This window comes from Chaetodon trifascialis, chromosome 19 (genome assembly GCF_039877785.1).
Source record: "Chaetodon trifascialis isolate fChaTrf1 chromosome 19, fChaTrf1.hap1, whole genome shotgun sequence".
Classification (NCBI taxonomy): domain Eukaryota; kingdom Metazoa; phylum Chordata; class Actinopteri; order Chaetodontiformes; family Chaetodontidae; genus Chaetodon; species Chaetodon trifascialis.
The window spans coordinates 3,565,586-3,584,588 of record NC_092074.1 but is presented as its reverse complement, the minus strand read 5'-3'; the positions used below and the strand labels follow the sequence as shown (position 1 = coordinate 3,584,588).

At 41.3% G+C, this 19,003-nt stretch overlaps 1 protein-coding gene across 1 annotated transcript; it reads left to right on the top strand.

Moving 5' to 3' along the window:
* The first annotated feature begins 1,032 nt into the window (after window positions 1-1,032).
* Window positions 1,033-8,556, top strand: gpr63 (G protein-coupled receptor 63). The gene is made up of 2 exons (XM_070988148.1): window positions 1,033-1,486; window positions 4,726-8,556. Exon 2 carries the CDS (start codon window positions 4,942-4,944, stop codon window positions 6,070-6,072), a length of 1,131 nt encoding a protein of 376 aa, XP_070844249.1. The 5' UTR covers window positions 1,033-1,486; window positions 4,726-4,941; the 3' UTR covers window positions 6,073-8,556.
* The last annotated feature ends 10,447 nt before the right edge of the window (window positions 8,557-19,003 follow it).

Sequence of the window (19,003 nt, the reverse complement as noted above, 5' to 3'; positions counted from 1 at the left end):
CCTGCCTTTGACATACTATATAATGGGACATACTAAATAATTCTCTGGTGTACTAAATGATGTGGTTGTATGCGTATTGGAACAAAGTACATTTCACCTTCAACTCATTACAATCAACAAAGAGTCCCACATAATAATATGTCTGTGCTGTCATCAGTAATGATCAATGCTGTGTTGAAATCTAATTAAAATCAAACACACAGTAAATAATATTTTAATAACACTGATCTTACTTTTGCAATAACAGGCCCCATTTGTTATCTTTGCCACCCACCTCACACACCCGCACATGCCCCAAAACAGCGCTTCCTCTAACCAAGCCACGCCCGTGTGCCCGGTTTGTAGTTTCTATTGGACGGCACTGGAAATGGGGCGTACCCCACAAAAAAAGTATACTTTCGCCCATGGCCTCTGTAGGTGTCAGTTATCACTGAATACAAAGCTGCGTCAAAGTAACTCGAGAGAGCACGAATGTTGACAGAAGCTGTGCTGTTTGGCCTTCAAAATAAGACACTTTATAGAGAGAGGAACTGGTCCAGAGACCAAAAGTTAATTATCTTATTGGAATCATGGCAGTTAATACAGAATTGAGCTGCAGCAAGGCTATAGATATTAAAAAAAAACAAAAAAACAAAAAACCAAAACAAAACAAAACATGATGGTTGTGATGACAGTGTCTGAGAAACGAAGACGTGATAACACTGTCTATCTTTTCAAGTAGTCACCAACCAAACACTCTCAATTAAAAACATCTAAATCTATTTGAATAAACAATTTTACTGTGATATTATATTTTCGATAAATTATACCTCCCTGCATTTTAGTCTGCATGCTGTTTAAAGCCGAAAATAGTGTCAGAAATGTTTTTGATGTGTTTCTTAAAGAGTAATCTTACGCATAAATGCACTTATTTAGAAGGGCTCTACAGCTGTACTGGCTTTTACTTTGAAAGTCCAGATGGGAAGTAGTATTTGTTTTCTCTCGTTGCCTTGCCGCAAGTAGGCCAGCCCACATAGTGTAGTTTGTAACACTGTAGTGGTAATTTGGGCTACATACAGTACAGAGCCTGATACATTTGATGCTAGAAGGTCGGCCGCACATTTGTTTGAAGGAAAAGGATGAAAAAGTAAGCCGGAAAACGCGACTTTTAGATTTACCGACTGTCTACAAACGAGGATAATCAGTGTTCCGTCTCTCTCGCGCTCGCCTGGAAGCAAAACGAGACGAATCAAGTGCGGGTTTTCCTCCTCTCCGGCTCCGGGTGTGAAGGTTCTGGCATCACCAGCTGTCGCACTGTTGATGAAAACCACCCAGCTGTGGGGCCTACAGTCTGAAAAGGCATCTCTGGCCCTACTTTGCTTCGTACAAGAACTGTTTTGGCTTCAACGAGGAGGAGAAAGCATTTTGGGCGGCGGGATGCACCATTTGGAGGACTGAGCTTCTCATTTCACCCGCTGCTGAGCTCCAACATGGGAGAACGAAGCAGGTAAGACCAAAGGAAGCCGTGTGAACCCACGCAGGCTCGGCCAGCACAACTCACATATCATGTCATACATGTTTGCTGAAAGCCGACATTAGCTCGTCTGTGTGGGCGCTGTGTTACGAACAGTATCCGCTGTCGTCTTCCGCAGAGATGGAGCTCTCCATGAATCCGTTTGTCGTCTCAACCACCAAAATTTTGGTGGCAGAAGAGCTCAAAGAGGAGGCGTTCAGAGTCAGGACAGAAAGACAGCGAGCTGCTGGCTTTGTCTCATCTCTGTTTTTCAGGTCCAAGCAGTGAAAGTGATTCTATCTGCCACGGATTTTCACGACATTTGGTCCATTTTCAGGACACCTGAGCTCATCTCAGATCGATCAGTCAGAGGTTGAACTGCTCAGAGACTGGAGCTGAGGCTTGGATCACTGCTGACAATCAGATGTTAAAGTTACTGAATCTGGATCAAATTTGGGAATTTATGTAATTCCCCTTTTGAAATTTCCAGAAGGTAACGTGAACAAAAACAGGATTTAAGTCATGTTGAAGAAGGTCCACAAATGTAATGCTTCAACACTATCTAAATGCTTTGTAACCAAAAATAAACACAACAAACAAACAAGCAAAAAAACAAAACAAAACAAAACAAAACAAAACAAAACAGTGTATCATGACTGCAATACATTCATTTTTGGTTCAAAAATGTAAGGTAAGTGTAAAAATCAAGTGATGTTGGCTGTCTGAAATTTCAACAGCAAAAATCAAGATTAATAATTCAAATACATCAATGCTTTGAATTCAGTGCTGTTAAAGGTGAAGGAAACCTCAAGGACTCAGTTGGACTGAGACTTTTTCAACAAGATAACTGAACAAACGTGAACTGATGTGTAGGTTGTTTAAATAAATTCAGACATTTCTCTGTTCACTGCCTCAAAGCTGGTGTTACTCAGCAAACAGCTTTGTTTTTGTTATCAGCAACTTTCTTTCATCCAGAATGTTTAAAACATCTCAAGTGGTTTTGATTTTATTATTTTCCGCCTTTTGGTTTTGTCCAGTTTGCGTTAGCAAAGAGAACAACAGCAGTAAACTGATAAGACAACAGAAGAACCCAAGTCATGCTTCGCTTTAACTCTTTTAATTTTAAATTCAAAGACTCGACTCCTATGAGATTTTCATTGTGGCAGTTTGAACCTTGTGTCTTATATTACAAATGCACATCATTCCACTGATACTACATTTTAGAATCTGTTGTAATCATGTTATTTAGAGAGACAGGCATAGTAAGCGTGAGGCTTTTTTCCCACAGAAGCATCATCAGTGTTTATTAATATCACCTGAAGTAAATAAGGTGACTGGTGAATCTTACCATCGTGCTCTAGCTTGGCGGGATTCCAGCACAGCCTTTGCCTCCTAAGTATACTTCCTAATGATTAAAGGTTATGAGATGTGGCTGAAAAGCTCTCAGCATATCCTCTCAGCAATTCACATTTGTTTTGCCACATTCAATATTTGAACAATATCCAGTCTTTCAGAACACCAAGTACCCGCTAATCCCTTTTTACTGCAGGTTTACTTGATTGCTTGGAGGCTGAAGTGGCTATTTTAACATTTTAGGTCACTCCGCCCCAAAAGGAAGAAAAGGAGATGTGGCATTACCTTCCCTGTAGACGCAGACTGCTGCTCTGCCTGCTTGGTGTTGTGATCCACGTGGCCGCGTCCTTAGAAAACACACTTTGTGTCGATGTGAATACAGTGAAGCAGCAAGTAGGCCAAAATTCAACCAGCTTCTTATTCAGCAGGTCTTCATTGTGATGAAGCAGTGGGGAACTGCAGCAGACAATCGGCTTGTCATCACCACATGAATGAAGCAGTCTGCCTGCCTGTTTATCTCCTTCCAGCAGCCTTTTCTCTCTTCACTGTCTTGGTGACGTGATAGCACTGTCTGTTGACTGGCTGCATCCACTGATATCAAAGCAGCATCCAACCTGTGTCCTCACAGGGCCACATGAAAGCCTTACATGGACCCTTCTCATAATAATTGCCTGTAATTGTATTTGCTTGATTTTTACGCCCACACACAAGACCCCCCCCACCCCAAAAAAAAGCTGAATTTATGTAAAAGTTAATCATTTTAAGCACTTATGGACTACTTTCTACATATATTTATTCTGTGTGGTTTGCTGCTCAGCCATTGTAAATTATACCAGGTAGTCTGAAATAACAGTGTCCAGTGTTTACACAAGCGATAAGGGCTTTTATTGCAGTATTTGACTTGTCCCCAGTAGAGCGGTGACTGTTGGTTACAGGAAGAGGACAGGATTTCTTATCACATTTCAGCCAAACGGAAGGGATTTTTAGACAAATGTTTTCCCATCACATGCTCGTTTGTGTCCTTCTTTCATTTATATTGTAGTCCAGCATTTTGAGAAACACGCTACATCTGTTTTTTCCTGTGATTAAAAAAGATCTGTATCTAGCCTAGCTTAGCATAAAGACCAGAGGCAGGGAGAAGCAGCAAAATATACAAAATCCTCTAAAGCTCACTAATTAATACATTTTATTATGTGTAATCCAAACTTAAACCAGAATAGAAAAATGACTATTAGTTTTTTTTAGTGGGAGTTAAGGAAGGAACTATTTCTTGATGAACAGATGTAGTCAGTGGGCACAGGTTGCAGGTTTGGCCTGTATTCTGGCTGTGGACCGTCACTGCGCGACGTCCAGTCTGCAGCTCTGTCTAAAATGACATCTCGTCCAGGCTGCATACTTTCTCTGATGTGCTGAGCTGTCGAGCTCTGCAGACACAAAGGGAAGACCTAAGTGTGCCGACTGAATGGTTCATTTTTATCTGTAATCATAATGCTATAATTGAATCTGTCATGCATTGATTACACCTGTTAGTTGAACAATTTGTGATTAGTTTCTGTTAAAGTAAGGGAAATAGTATGCATGTAAATCAATTGGAAATGGCTGCAGTGAAAATTCACACAATTTGTAAGCAGTTTTAGCATCTAAAGACTGGAGACTAAAGAGCTTTTAGGCGTCAGAACTTATAATTTGTCTCAACCTGAACGGCTGCAGGTTAGAGAGAGATGATGGCAGTGTGTATTGGCGGTGTGCAGGCATATAACCCTGAGTGGGTTACAGGCCCAAGGGGGATTATGAAGGAACTGATGCTGATTTTCGTAATGCTCTTTCACATGCCCTTCTTGATTTACTTATGACTCACTACATTTTTGTGTACATCTTAGGATCTCACAGCCATGAAGACGCCGCCATGTTGTGTTGAGCTGGGAATACTTGCATCAATGGCACCATGTTTAGTGTGAGCTCACCAGCGAAGATGCCTGTTCACCCTGGGGAAGAACGGTTCGCTCCACCACTGCTCCCCGTCCAGAGGCAGGGGATATTCACGCCAGTCTCTGCTGCCTCGTTACCGGGCTGCTGAACCTCTCCAAGAGACGGCGATGGAGAACATCTCCATGGCGAATGTTTCCCTGGGCTCCCGGTCACCCCCAGAGCTGGTCACGCCTACAGCGCAGGCCCTGGATAGCCTGCAAGGTGTCAGCCTACCTCTGCAGGTCTTCTTCTGCTTCATCATGGTTGCCATCCTGCTTTTGGCTCTTTTGGGAAACGTGGTTGTGTGCCTGATGGTGTACCAGAGGTCTGCCATGCGTTCGGCCATCAACATTCTCTTGGCCAGCCTGGCGTTCGCAGACATGATGCTGGCCATCCTGAACATGCCCTTCGCTCTGGTTACCGTTGTGACCACCAAGTGGATTTTCGGGAACGCTTTCTGTCGAGTTTCGGCCATGCTCTTTTGGTTCTTTGTGATGGAGGGTGTGGCTATACTGCTTATAATAAGCATAGATCGTTTTCTTATAATTGTCCAGAAGCAAGATAAGCTGAGCCCACAGAGAGCGAAAGTGCTCATCGTGGTCACATGGGGACTCACTTTCATTTTCTCTTTTCCCCTGGCTGTCGGTTCCCCTCCACTACAGATCCCCCCCAGGGCCCCTCAGTGTGTATTTGGCTACAGCATTGAGGCTGGTTACCATGCCTATGTATTGATACTAATGCTAGTCTTCTTCTTCATACCATTCATGGTCATGCTCTACACATTCATGGGGATCCTGAACACTATCCGCCACAACGCCATCCGCATCCACAGCCACCCAGATGGCATCTGCCTGAGCCAGGCCAGTAAACTGGGCCTGCTTAGCCTCCAGAGGCCCTTCCAAATGAACATAGACATGAGCTTCAAGACCCGTGCCTTCACCACCATCCTCATCCTTTTCTCTGTGTTTACAGTGTGCTGGGCACCCTTCACTGCCTATAGTCTGGTAGCTACCTTCAGTGATAGCTTCTACCATAAAGACAGCTTTTTTCAAATTAGCACATGGGTCCTGTGGTTGTGCTACCTCAAGTCAGCCCTCAACCCTCTCATTTACTACTGGCGGATCAAGAAGTTCCGCGACGCCTGCCTTGATCTGATGCCCAAGTACTTCAAGTTTCTTCCTCAGCTGCCAGGCAACACAAAGAGGCGCATACAGCCGAGCGCAGTATACGTGTGTGGAGAGCATCGCTCTGTGGTTTAAAGGAAAAATCCACCCTCGAACATTTCAACACTGTTAAAAGCACATCTTTACATAATGTATCTTGCAGTTCTGGGCCTTTTTTGTTGGTTGGTGGGACACTTCTCTTGGCAGATGTTGAGAAATAAAACAGCACTGCATTAAGAAAACAGTCCAGAGGCTGTTGGTGGGCGTGTTGCAGCAGGTACCAGTGAGAAAATGAAATGCAATCCAAGAAGTCCAGTTTGTGTCAAACATTCATGAGTTTTAAGGCTTATCAGATACCAAACACCAGTGCACAGTGGTCTGTAATATAATTAAACAGGATTTTACACCTTTGGAATGGAGCTAGGTGTTGTTTGGTACTAGTTCCAATACCATACCTGAGATTTATTGGTGAAACAGTACTTTTTGATACATTATGGTAAGAATGTACACACTACATTCTATAAAACCCCTGTTTCATTTCACAGAAGAGCCAAGCGTGTCTAATGTCAAATGTCTAAATACAAACCACTATACAAGGACTTTGCCTGAATAACATACAGCATTAGGTCAGCAAGATGTTGATGGAAGTCAGATACTGTCCATGATAAAACATTCTAAACTCAAGGTCCCCTTACAGCATTTGATTGTATGCCACTGCCTTCATTGATAATGGAGCTTGCTCAGGTGTGACCTGCACACAGAACTTCAGTCATGGGATGTGAGTTGTGGTTGTGTATGGTGGGGAGATTGTAATCCGTCTCCCTGGTCAGGCTTTGGGATATTGTTGAAAGCTCTGGAAATAGTAAGGTAACCTTGACTTCAGAATATTTGATTATGAACAGGTGTTCTCCACACTCATCGTACTAGTCAAATGGATCTGACCTGAAGTTCAAGGTCAGTTTGTGGTACTTTACACGTTTTGATAATGGTGCTACAGAAACGATGCAGTCAGCACGAAAATCTATCGAGGTGTGTCAACCGGCCATACTCTGGAAAGTGATCACAGCAATCGTTTTCTCCTCTGTCTGAACAGCTACAAGGGAGAGTGTAGAATTTCACTGTTCTCATGCCAATAATCTTTCATTGTGTGCTGCCTGTTTGACTGGCCAGTGCTTTTCCAGATGAAGCTGTGTTCTGGCGAGAGTTGAGTCAGGGGCCACTGATTTTGCTGAAAGACTTTGCATTTTCTTGCTGGAGCCCTGCAGCCCCCTGAAGAGGTTTCACACAAAGATCTGACTTTTCCTTTTTGCACTGAAGTTCAGCAGCAGTTAGGGTGTGGATGAACACTCTCAGTAGGTCTCAGTGGGATATCAAATTGGTAAAAGGCAACTGAACTCATCATGTGGAAGATGTTTATGGCATTTGCTTCCCATTCTGAAAGGAGATGGTGGCTGTACTGAAAGCAGCTGCCGTATCATGCTTCATTTTTGAGACTTGAATCTTGATTCTCAAATTGGAGCTTGTCTTGTAGTTTACACTGGAAGTCCAGTTGCCTTTGAGTCTGTGAATAATCTTTCATTCAGGTCATTGTATATCAAGATGTCTCAGTGTCAAATAGCAAACCAAACAACAGGTTCACTTGTCCTTGATTTAGTTCTTGTAGATAAACAACCATACAGGAAAGACTCCTTCATTGAAGACGTGGAGACGCTCCACCAACAGCAGCTTTGGCAGCAGGGCTGAGTATTGTTCAAAAGCTGTTGATACTAGTGCTGATACAATACCTGAGTCTTCATTCCAATATTGGAATAATGCTTTTTTTGTTAAATGAACACAAGCAGCCATAAAGGATTTTGATGTAAATACAGTCAAATTGGCAAAATGAGTCAGGAACTGTCAGGTCCTGTCCAAATATTTGATGCCACCTTTTGATAACTGACAGTTTTTGAAACACATTGCTTTCAGTGAAAAAGGGTATTTAAGTTGGACACACAGCTCAAGAGCAGAGCAGAAAGCAGTGCAGCAACAAGATCTTTCCTGCTACAAATACAACCTTGAATAATTGTGCTGTCTCTTATGCTATCACTATACAATGGCATTCTGGGTAATCAAAGAAGCTTTCAAGTGAAGTCATCAAATGAAGGAAACTATAAAAGCCAATGAAAATGCTTTCTGACTCCTGGAGTGCGCTGAATGGCACATACTGTGTGAGAGTATAAACGGGTGAATTTTTCCTTTAATATTGTACTGAAGACAGGCGCTGCTTGGTTTGACTTACGCCATACGTCTTTTCTTGCCACTGGAAGGACGCGTCGTGGGGAATGGACGGTGTGTTTTAGCTGCGTAGAATGTGTTTTATGAGGCATGTAAATTAACAGCTTAAGTGGAATTTGAATGTGGTCAGAATGTGGCCATGACACATTTGAAGGTGTGTATTTCTATTTAAATGTTTTGGATGTGCCTATTGATTAGTCCATTTGCCAGTCAGAATGCTGCTATATCTGGTGAAAATGTGCAATTTCAGTGTACTGTACTGTTGAATGTAATAAAGAAATAGACATTTCTTACCTTGTTAAACTGCATTGAATGTGTTTTTTGTTTATCTGTTGTGGATCAGTCAGCCCTTGTTGAGGTCGTTGATGGCAGCTGACATGAAGATGTATACTCAGAGACGATACATGTTCTGATGTCACCTCCTGGTCCACAAGCCAAGTGGATGCTAGCTTTCATTGAGGGTTTCTTCTGAAAAAATGAAATGTTTTCTGTGGTTTATGGACCATATTCAATTCAATTCAATTCAATTCAATTCAATTTTATTTGTATAGCGCCAAATCACAACAGAAGTTGTCTCAGGACACTTTCCATATAGAGCTGGTACAGACCAAGCTCTTTTATTCTAAGATAGATGAACTGCTATAAAAGCCTGCGGCAGCCATTGGTTTACGTGATACATCATTGGAATCGTTGGCTTCTCCTTTATCCATAATATCTGCACACAGAAATATTTATTTAAACTGACTTCATCTGTGCAAGTCCTGGGCTTGGCTATTCCCAGAGTTAAAGGCTTTTTTTGTTCAGGTTTTGAGACCTCGTTCAAAAAATGTATAGATATCTCAGAACCTGCACATATAAAACTTTTTGCAGGGCAACCACTGGTGAATTTTAATTTATTTGTGTAAATCTCACAAACTGATCCTTTCAGATATTGAATTCAGTGAATTATTCAAACACACATTCTCATATCTTATATCTAACAGTTCTTTTCAAATGCCTGTAATAGGAAAATCACAGCTTTCACTAATAACATTAACAACTGCTCTGGTGTATTTAAGTGTCCAGTAAGTCAGGACAGTGTGTCAGTGAGCCATGAACAATATCAGCACCCTGAAACGGAAGCAGCTAAATGGAATTCAGCCATTATTAATTTGATTATATACAACAGTGCTTTTGCTGCCATCATGCGAAAATGTCTTCGGGGAAAAGTCCTGTCTCCTGAACATGTATCATATTTGGAATGACATGCTGTAATATGCAGTTTTCACCCCTAGTTCATGGTGTTAGAGACATTTTGTACCTTCTTTTAAAGCTTACTAGAGTGAAGTGTTGGCTGTTTGTGTGAATAATAGAGCTGAAAAAGCTTCTCAAGGTCAGGACAAAGAATACCTGCTTGCAACAGGCAAGTGCTTATCTTCTTACATGTGCGCTCAGTGCATCTTCCTAAAACACTGGATGCATTTATGTGAATGTTGATAACTCGTTATTCTGGATACCTAAATATGTGAGTAACCTCATGCTTCTCTAAGCTGGGATACTGAGGCATGGTGGAAGCACTTCATCTTGTTTATGATCCATATTTGTGCTTTAACATGAGCCTATAACAAGGCTGTTGGATTCACATACCCTTATATTATGATGAGTTTAAGCTCCCAAGTAATTCTGTAACCAATGTAATGCATCAACTTTGCAGTGCTGTGTGCATGTAAATACATACATTACGTTTCATAGATAAGGTGTCATATTTAGGAGCCCGGTGTGTTTATGTGATGCCTCTGTGCAAGCTCTGCGTTAATTATCCCCCTCCCAGTGTGTCACCTGTGTCCTTTTTCCACCCAGGGACTACACTTCCTGTCATCGTCTCTGCTGAGTGCTTTCCCGAGGGCGACATACACGCGCTGTGCATTCAGGCGTTACCCCTCCACACAATGATTTTCTCCAAGCCTCCATTCTCCATGCTTTAACCTTTAACCCAGGCCGCCAGTTATATGCTTCACAGTCAAGTCCACAGCAATGCAGCTGATAATAGAAATGCCAGGGAGCAACCAGTCTGCTTCTGGTTGTGTTTCTTGTAAAGAAAGCATGAGTGAATTGAATCAAAGTAAATGTGTACGCTGTACTTTCAAGGCTGGAAGGCCTCACCTCTTCACCGTTACCACACATCTAACCAGATATTCACAATCTGCACAACTCGGCGTAACACCTTTACTCTTCAACATGGTCTAAACCCTGCTGTATAGTGGGCTCTGACAGCCAATCACATGACCAACAGGCAGCTCGTGCTGAGGTGCTGTGCGTTTAGGACCCACCGACAGACAGTAAATGTGACCACATAGGACCACAGCTTGAACATTTCCTCTCTTTCAGATAGATGGGAGGTATGTGAGGTAAGTAGCTCAAAGTAGACATTTACTGGTTATGTAGGCTGTAACGTTTTATGTGTTACACAGTGAGAGGCTACATGGAATGACAGTTACTGGAAAGTTAACTACAAGGCTAAGATTACTGTTCACTGTTTACTGGAGGAGTCAAAAAGAACCGCTGAACGAACACAAAACAGACTACACAATGTGTACTTTATACATTTTTGTTGATGACGTTCCCTATATAATACTAGTCAACCTGGGATCATGCTTTAGCTAACTCAGTTATTAAACATATCTGAGTTATGAATGCTTGTCAATGCTTGACAGGAGAGTCATCACTCAGGAGCTACCAGACTCCCTGCTGAGGCTCCCCAGCAGTCAGTGGCCCTGACTCATCCTTCCATGCATCATCACAGACATCACACAGAGAATTCCCTTTTGGAAAAAATGCATTTGCGACTTGAGCCATGTCAGGGGAGTCTCAAAAAGCGGTTTGTAAATGCAGGTTCAGCAGTCTGTATATAAATGTATCAACATATGTACTTTGATGAAAATTGCAAATACCTTTAAATATATACATTTGTGGATTTCTGTTGCATTCATTTAAAACAAAAGATATTTTTATGTAGGTTTGTTTTACATTTCTATAAACTATTCCTGTGTGCATTGAAAAATATTGATGTGGAAAGAGTCATTTATAAATCCTGAAATACATATCTGATCTGGCTCCATGCTGATGGTTTATTTGACCAGGCTGAGATGAATCTGTCTCTGAAATTTCTGCCTCCACCTCAATACGATGAAGGTGAATGGAAGTCTGTGTGTGGTGTTCAAAGTAATGAAAAATTAAAACATTCAACAGCCTCATTCCACCCCCGACCCCCCCAAAACACTGTGCCTGTTACCCTGTGGATCAGCTCACTGTATAATCCACACATCCATTTGAAAGGCTTTGTGTGTGAGCACTGCACCCTGGTGACTGTTTAGCACAATGAGTTTGACTGCGGCACACACACACACACACACACACACACACACACACACACACACACACACACACACACACACTTGGTAACCTTGCATATTTACACAAAAAGCCATTTGAGTAACTACCACACACTCATTTTAATAATGAGAAGAGGATCTTCATTAGCAAACGCCGCGTTCATCCTTTTTGTTTGAAAGGTTCAGGAGGCAAATGTGAGAACTTGTACAAGATGACATTTCTTCTCTCAGTATATTAACATGTATTCAGACCAGAAGTGTCAAATATAATTTCTCTTAGGGATTAATGAAATGCAGTTCAACCGAATATCCGATTCAGACAGGAATTACTATGACAGGACGTAAGTGCAAGACATCTCAGAAATAGAAAGTCCATTCATTTGCTGCTTGATCATGTATAACATGAGCAATGCAGTCGCACCTTACGAGTCATCATGACTGACTAGTGTTGGGAACCTCATGGTGCAACCTTTTTTCCACCTTGGCAGGTACCTGTGATGCATACTGTACAATGCAATGTGTGTGACAGGTATCCATTTACTGTGTGATGACAAAGGTTGGCTGACAGACTGGTAGCTGTGCTTTTCTAACAATCCCAAATGCAATGGTTCAAATTTGATTTACATTTTTTGTTTTTCAGTTCTGAAATGAGTGAGTCCTTGTTGCTTTTCCTGTTCTTGTGCTGTACAGGCATGAGCACAGGGAAGGACACGCATGCTGCTGATGAAACACACATTCTTGCCTATGATTTTATGCTGTGCTGCTGCTTCTGATTGACAATTGGTGGTGGTAGTGAGCTAACAAATGAACATACTCGTGAAAGAGTAAGACATTGTGCGTGTGTGTGCGCGTGCGTGTCTCACTCCAATCAGGAGTGAGACACATCTGTCATGTTCAGTCAACACAGCTGGGAGCTGTGGTAGCATGGTAGCAGTTGCTAGGAGCAGTTAACTCTGTTTTTCACAACAAAGAAATTTACAAGTCAGTCCGTCAAGTTAACACAACTTGTCATTCTCATCTATGCTTGACACCATTTTTCTGTCTCTGTCTTTGATGGATGGAGCTGGCTTTGTTGGATTTTGAATCCTGCCTCTGAAGCTCTGATCAGTCAGCTGTTTCTCCAACCAGCCAAAGTAACATTCAGTGGGCACAAACCAGAAGAATTTGAATCACTGATCAACTGTGGTTGAGGATTCAGAACCAGATCTAAGAACCAGGCTAGCAACGAGGTCTGGTGAGAAACACTGCAAAGATCTGCATTTCCAGACAAACTCCTCAGGGTCCCTTTAAATAGAACTGTTCAGGTACAAATGTGCCACAGTCTAATATGATGCCTGCTGGCAAAGCCCATTTTATGTCGCTTGTGTAATGAATATGTTTGTAAGTCAATATTTGATGTGACGTAGAACGCCTTTCAAAGCTGCCCACCTTCAATGATGCCCAAAAACGCATCAAAGAGAAGTTAATCTGTGTGGACTGAGACATGAAAGCAAAGCAAATGAGGTTGCTGGCAGCTCGTAGCACCGTCATGGGGGAAACAGCGCCCGTCCAGAAAGGGTCAGCTGCTTTTTTTCTGCAGATATCAGACTGGAGAGACCTGCAGTGACCTCTGTGACCCTTTGCAGCAGGACAAGTACAGATTCTTCCAGTGACAAGTTGAGTTTGATTCGCTCCAGACTTGTGATTATAAAGGACGGCGTTCTTAATCAGCTGCCTCCCTGGGATTCATTATGCAGCCAGCAATGAGTAATGAGTGCGCTCAGAGCTTTGAAGCTCACTTTAATCATAGCACTGAAGAGTATTACTAAGCAACAGGAACTTGCAGTTGTCTCGGGAGGACGCACGGTGACGGTGGATGGAGTGATGTTCACCTAAGGAGATAAGATAAAGTCAGAAAGGCTCTGTGGCTATCCAACTGTGTGTGCCACTCTGCAATTTCATCTGAGTATTGCTCAGTTTCACAACCATTATTGTAGCTTTGGAGCATGAACAAATCCAACAACAAACCAGTGATCATCACTAATGCAGGCCAAAGATTTGGAGCTGCAGTACAAACAATAAACTTTACGACTAATGACATTTATGTGGTTTTGAACATAAAAATAAAAGCCTGGTATGACTGAAGTGGACAGGTTTGATTCAAATTATTTCCATTGTTCTATGTTTGATTTCCATCATCACAGGTTTAAATAGCTCTCTGTCTTTAGAGGAATGTACATGATCATAAAAACAAATGACAGGTGTGTGGACATGCTGGAAGTTTTAAGCCTCACTAATGATTTTATATGTTGACTCTTTAATTTCCTCACTACCAGCCACTTCCACAACCATTTTAGCTTCACTGCATTTCCATAGTACACAAAAATCCACCTGAAGAGACATAAAACGTCCATCAAGCATCATGCAGTCAATATAATCTGTTTATATTTTGGTCAGAGCTTCCTTATTTGACAATCAGTGCTGCGTTAGCACACAATAACAACAAAACACTGAGAATACGCAACTTTTGCTGAACAGCAGCAACTGTGTCTACAAGTGGAATGCAGGATAATGACACACTGAATTTCCCTTCAGTCAGTTCTCTCATAGCAAGACGATGCAATCACAGATTACAGATGAAAACTTGAATTCATACGCAGTAAAATGTCTTATATTGTTTATTATTTATGGTTGATGCATATTGCAGTATATTGTACATATTTGTACATATTTTCCACATACTTTTCCATCTTCTGTGAGGTATCCCTTATTGTCTTTTCTCTTTTATTACTGTCATCCAATGGGAGCAACTGCAACTGACACAATTTCGCCTCTGGGATCAATAAGATATTCTGATGCTGATACCATCAGCCCATAATTGTTACCAATATCATTTTAAATACTGACAATATAATGATAACAGTTACTGAGAGAAAGTGGAATAGGACTAATATAAAACAGGAAACAAAGGGTCTTTCACTGCTTAAAAATTCAACTGTTCATTTGTAAGCAGGTGACTGTGCTTTAGTGATGCTTTAAGTTCAGGGCTGAAACAAATCTTTCACTTTCATTCAAAGCATGTATTCACATTTAGTGCATTTCCTCAGAAGTGACCACTTTGAGATTGGGATGATATGCCATCAATATTGTTGCTGTATGAAAATTCAAAGTGCATTCAAGCTGAATTCATGACATGACATGTGGGTAACTGCCATCTTTCTTTTCTCACAGCCAACTGAACCACTTTAACATGATGTGTGTGTGCAGGCTTCTGAGGCTGGAACGTTCCACAAAAAGCTGAAGCTGATTATTGCGTTCACACCTGCCGTGTGTTGAGGCTGCTGTTCTAACGGGCTCCATGAGATGTAGATGCTTTGGAATATATTTTCAGTTTAGAGAGGCATCATCTTGTTGCCCATAGTGACAGTCACGCAATATTCAAATTGGCTTGCAAGGTCAGAACTGAAAGGTCAAGAAAATGTAAGATTGCACTGCTTCTAAAATGGTCTATTAGCTCCTGAATCAATATAAGGACTGTGATTGCTCTGGCTAACACTGGATTTTAGAAACGCTTCTTTGCATAATGTTGTTGCTACGCGCTGCTAAGGGGACCAGAGCCACCCTATGTCCCTGCAACCATTAGTGCATGTGAACAAAGGTGAAATTAAAAGGGGCTTTTAGGGTTTTATATAAACAACATCACTTGTAATGACTGAATAAACATGGCTCATATTGACTGAATGAGACACTTACACAGTCCAGGATCATTTAATGGTGAGAGTGTGGGACTGACTGCTGTCATTAATGGCTGATTCCCACTGGGACAAAATGTGATTCAAATGGACCCATATGTGTTATCTAAACATATTTTCACAAAAAAAACCCCCAAACAAATTCCACCACTACAAAGCTAATTAAATTAATTTACTCCATTGGTGCACCAAACCACAGTCCTGAACCACGGGTCCTTTGTTTTCACATTTTGTATTTGAGTATTTTCATTTCAGGGACCTAAAGGATCAGTCTGGTGTTTGTCATATTTGTCTTACTGTCAACAAATCTAAGGCAAAGTCCCAAACAACCAACAATGTGTTCGTCTGTCTGTCAGTGCTGCCTGTGGCTCTCAAGCTGCGAACCCACTGGTTCCGAGTGTAGATGTAAATTAATAATACTCATATGTGTATAGCTTCATTTCTTGAAAAGTGTTCCGTAATTTCCCAACACAGCTGGGCACTGTAGTTTTCAGCAAATGAGGACAGTGAGATGAGGCTGAAAGCTCTGAAAGAAGCGAGTAAGTATACCTGGAGTCAAGATTAGATTTAGACAAACTACTGACAGCAGAGCTGCAACGATTAGACAATGAATTGATTTGTTGATTGACAGAAATTAATATGCAACTATTTGTATTATCAATACATTTTAATTTTAAGAGAAAAAAGCCAAAGTTCTCTGGCCCCAGCTTTTCAGATGTGAGGATCTGTTGCTTTTCTCAGGTTTATCTAATTGTAAAACTGAGCATTTTTGGGTTTTGGACTGCTGGTTGGATAAAACACAAAGACATCTGAAAACACAATTTTGGATTAGGGGAAACTGTGATGGACATTTTTCATTAGTTTCTAATGTTTCCAACAGCAGACTAAACATTTAGTGAATTGATTGAGAAAACAGACAGATGCATCAGTGATTCAAATCATCGTTAGTTGCAGCCCTGTGTGTTAGCAGACTGTGTGTTCTGTGAATTCTCCAGAGCAATGAGGACTTTTTTCAATTCGTTGTCATTTCAATGCTCTGAGTACTGCAAACAAACAAAGTTCCACTCCTCTCCATTGCACTGAGGTCGATGCAGAAGTGGTTCATTTATTTACCTCTTTTGTGTTTGGGTGGACTGTCCCTTTAACTGACACACTGAACGGCTCGTTTCTACAAAAAATCAGACGCTAGCAAACACTGATGCACAGACCCAACAAGCGGAGCAGCAACAACATCAGTACTTCTACTCTTCTTTGATACTCAAGTACATTATTGGCAGTATTAAGAGTAAACATGCTGTTCAGTTTACAGTGATATAAAACAGAGAACAGCAGCAAATCCTCATGTTTAGAATTTTGACAAAAAAAAGTATCATCAGTCAGTTCTCAAAATAGTTGCCAGTGAATTTCCTGATCAGATAATAGATTAATGAACTAATCACTGCAGCTTTACTGTCAACAGGAAGACAGTAATCTTGACTCAAGGTCTTAACTAATGAGCTGAAACATCTGACGCCTTGATGAATTGTTTTTGACAAATGGAGCAAAGATGCACTTACGCTAACACATCGTTGTTCTAAAATATGGATTCGTCTACCATTTAATGGAAACGGGAGAGAATCCCTAATAAGAATTTAAACACACCAAAGGAGTCATGTTCATAACACCTGAGAACATGGTATACTGAGGACATGGCTGCCTCTCTATGGAGTAACATTACTCTCATATGTTCTCCTGCTTTGATTGTATGTACAACTGCTTGTTTTAATGAAGCACGGAGTATGTTATCCAGCACTGCGTGCACTGTATATGTATGCTATTTTGGAAAAAGAAAATGGACATATATATGTTCAGGGTGAGTCATTTCTCTATGGTCTAAAGGGATTGGTGTGGTTTAAATTCTGCATCAATGTTTTGTATTGGTATGAATCATATTCTGAGAGTGGGAGGTTCTGTTTTTGAATCTCTCATATTAGAATGAAATTCCTCATTTGACATCTCTCACTTGCCAAGCCCAGAGGCCTCGGTTGACAACAGAAAGCAAAAAGAAAGAAAAAGAACCTGGCCTCTGTGAGGAGATGCTTGTTTCCATGGCGATGTGGAGCATGTGCTCGTGTGTATGATGACCTCACGCATGCATATTCTCCTCAGCAGCCTCTTCTTCTGCCAGGATGCAGACAGTGTGTCTGCCTCCACACAGCACATGGTGCAGTCACATGTCAGGCTCCGGTTTATGGGAGGACTTTGTGTTCAAAACGTGAGAAATCCACAGGAGAAAGTCAGCAGCTCAGGTTCACCGAGGATAATAAGCTCTGAGACAACCTCTACTTCAGGTTTCTATCTTTAAACATGGCTCCCAGGGCTGGCCATGAGATGTCACAGAATTTTAGGAGCCTTTCTCCATGCAGAAAAAGGAGAGTTTGATCAATTCTCATCTGGGGATTTTAACAGCCAGCTCAGTGTGCAGAACATACTGTCCCATAATGGTTTGAACGGCTTGTTTCACACCTTCATTACATTTAATGGTGGTTTTCTGCATTTATTGTTGGTTTAATGCATTTATTTTTACATGTCATTTTGTCGGTCTCATGCAGATTGCTTCCCTCTTTTCTGACTTTTCTGAGGTGCAAAACATTAATGAACCAGTTAAAATACCTGTTCAGAGAAGCACTAAATTAATGGAAGCCATAGTGGGCAGAAGGCTTTTCTTTTTGTTCTTTAAAGACGCAATACTATTTTTTCTTTTCCACTACCTTTTTTTTTTTTTTTTTTTTTTCCCAAACGGTGGATATATTTGTGATGTCTGTGAAGTATGACTTAGATAAAGTTGAATTCTAAGCAGTAAAAGGCACCCTTGCTAACTTCAATACATTCTTATATTTTGTTTACCACAGCCTTATTTGGTCTGGTATGACCAGTAGCGTATAATGGCTAATGTTAGCTACTGTTTGTGAACTTTGGATGGAGTTCACTGACATTAACCTGCACCAACTGATTTTTTGGCCACTTTGGGGCAGCTGAACAAACAGTTAACACAACACTGACATACTATCACCATATTATCAACATAACATGACGTTTGCATATAGACCAAAACAAGCTGAAAGATGCTAAAAAGCTCATCCACCACCTGTGAGATGGAACCACGCAGTACATGCATCTTCAATGTTGTCACAAGAATTGTATGATCTAAATTTAGTTGGAGTTTAGTGACAGGCGCAGCTCTTTTTCTGGCCTGCTGAAACTGGATCAAACATCGCTGCACTGCTGTGAAGATACTTTAGTGTTTGGCGCCACCCAGTGTTGGAAAGGAGAATTAGACATAAAAAAAGAAACCTTGTAAGTGTAAGTTACCTCAACAAGGAGATGCAAGTGATACTTTCCTTTACGTTCTCACACATGGGGATAGATGTCTAAATGAGAATTCTTGATTGAACTACATGTCCCAACATGCTTTTTCACAAAGGCCTCCCGTGAAGGCCAGAAATGTTCATGTTACTTTTCCAAGGTCTACTTATTCACTTGTTTTGGAGCTTTCAGCTACGTCAAACCGTTCTCTTCAGCTATTGAATTTGCTGTTGCCATGGAAATGAAGAAGCCCAAACCTGAGCACCTGCAACACCTATTAAAGCTGAATTAGAAACAGGACTTGAC

What these genes read in the sequence shown, in the direction of transcription:
- gpr63 (XM_070988148.1), top strand. Translation starts at nt 4,942, where the DNA reads ATGGAGAACATCTCCATGGCGAATGTTTCCCTGGGCTCCCGGTCACCC.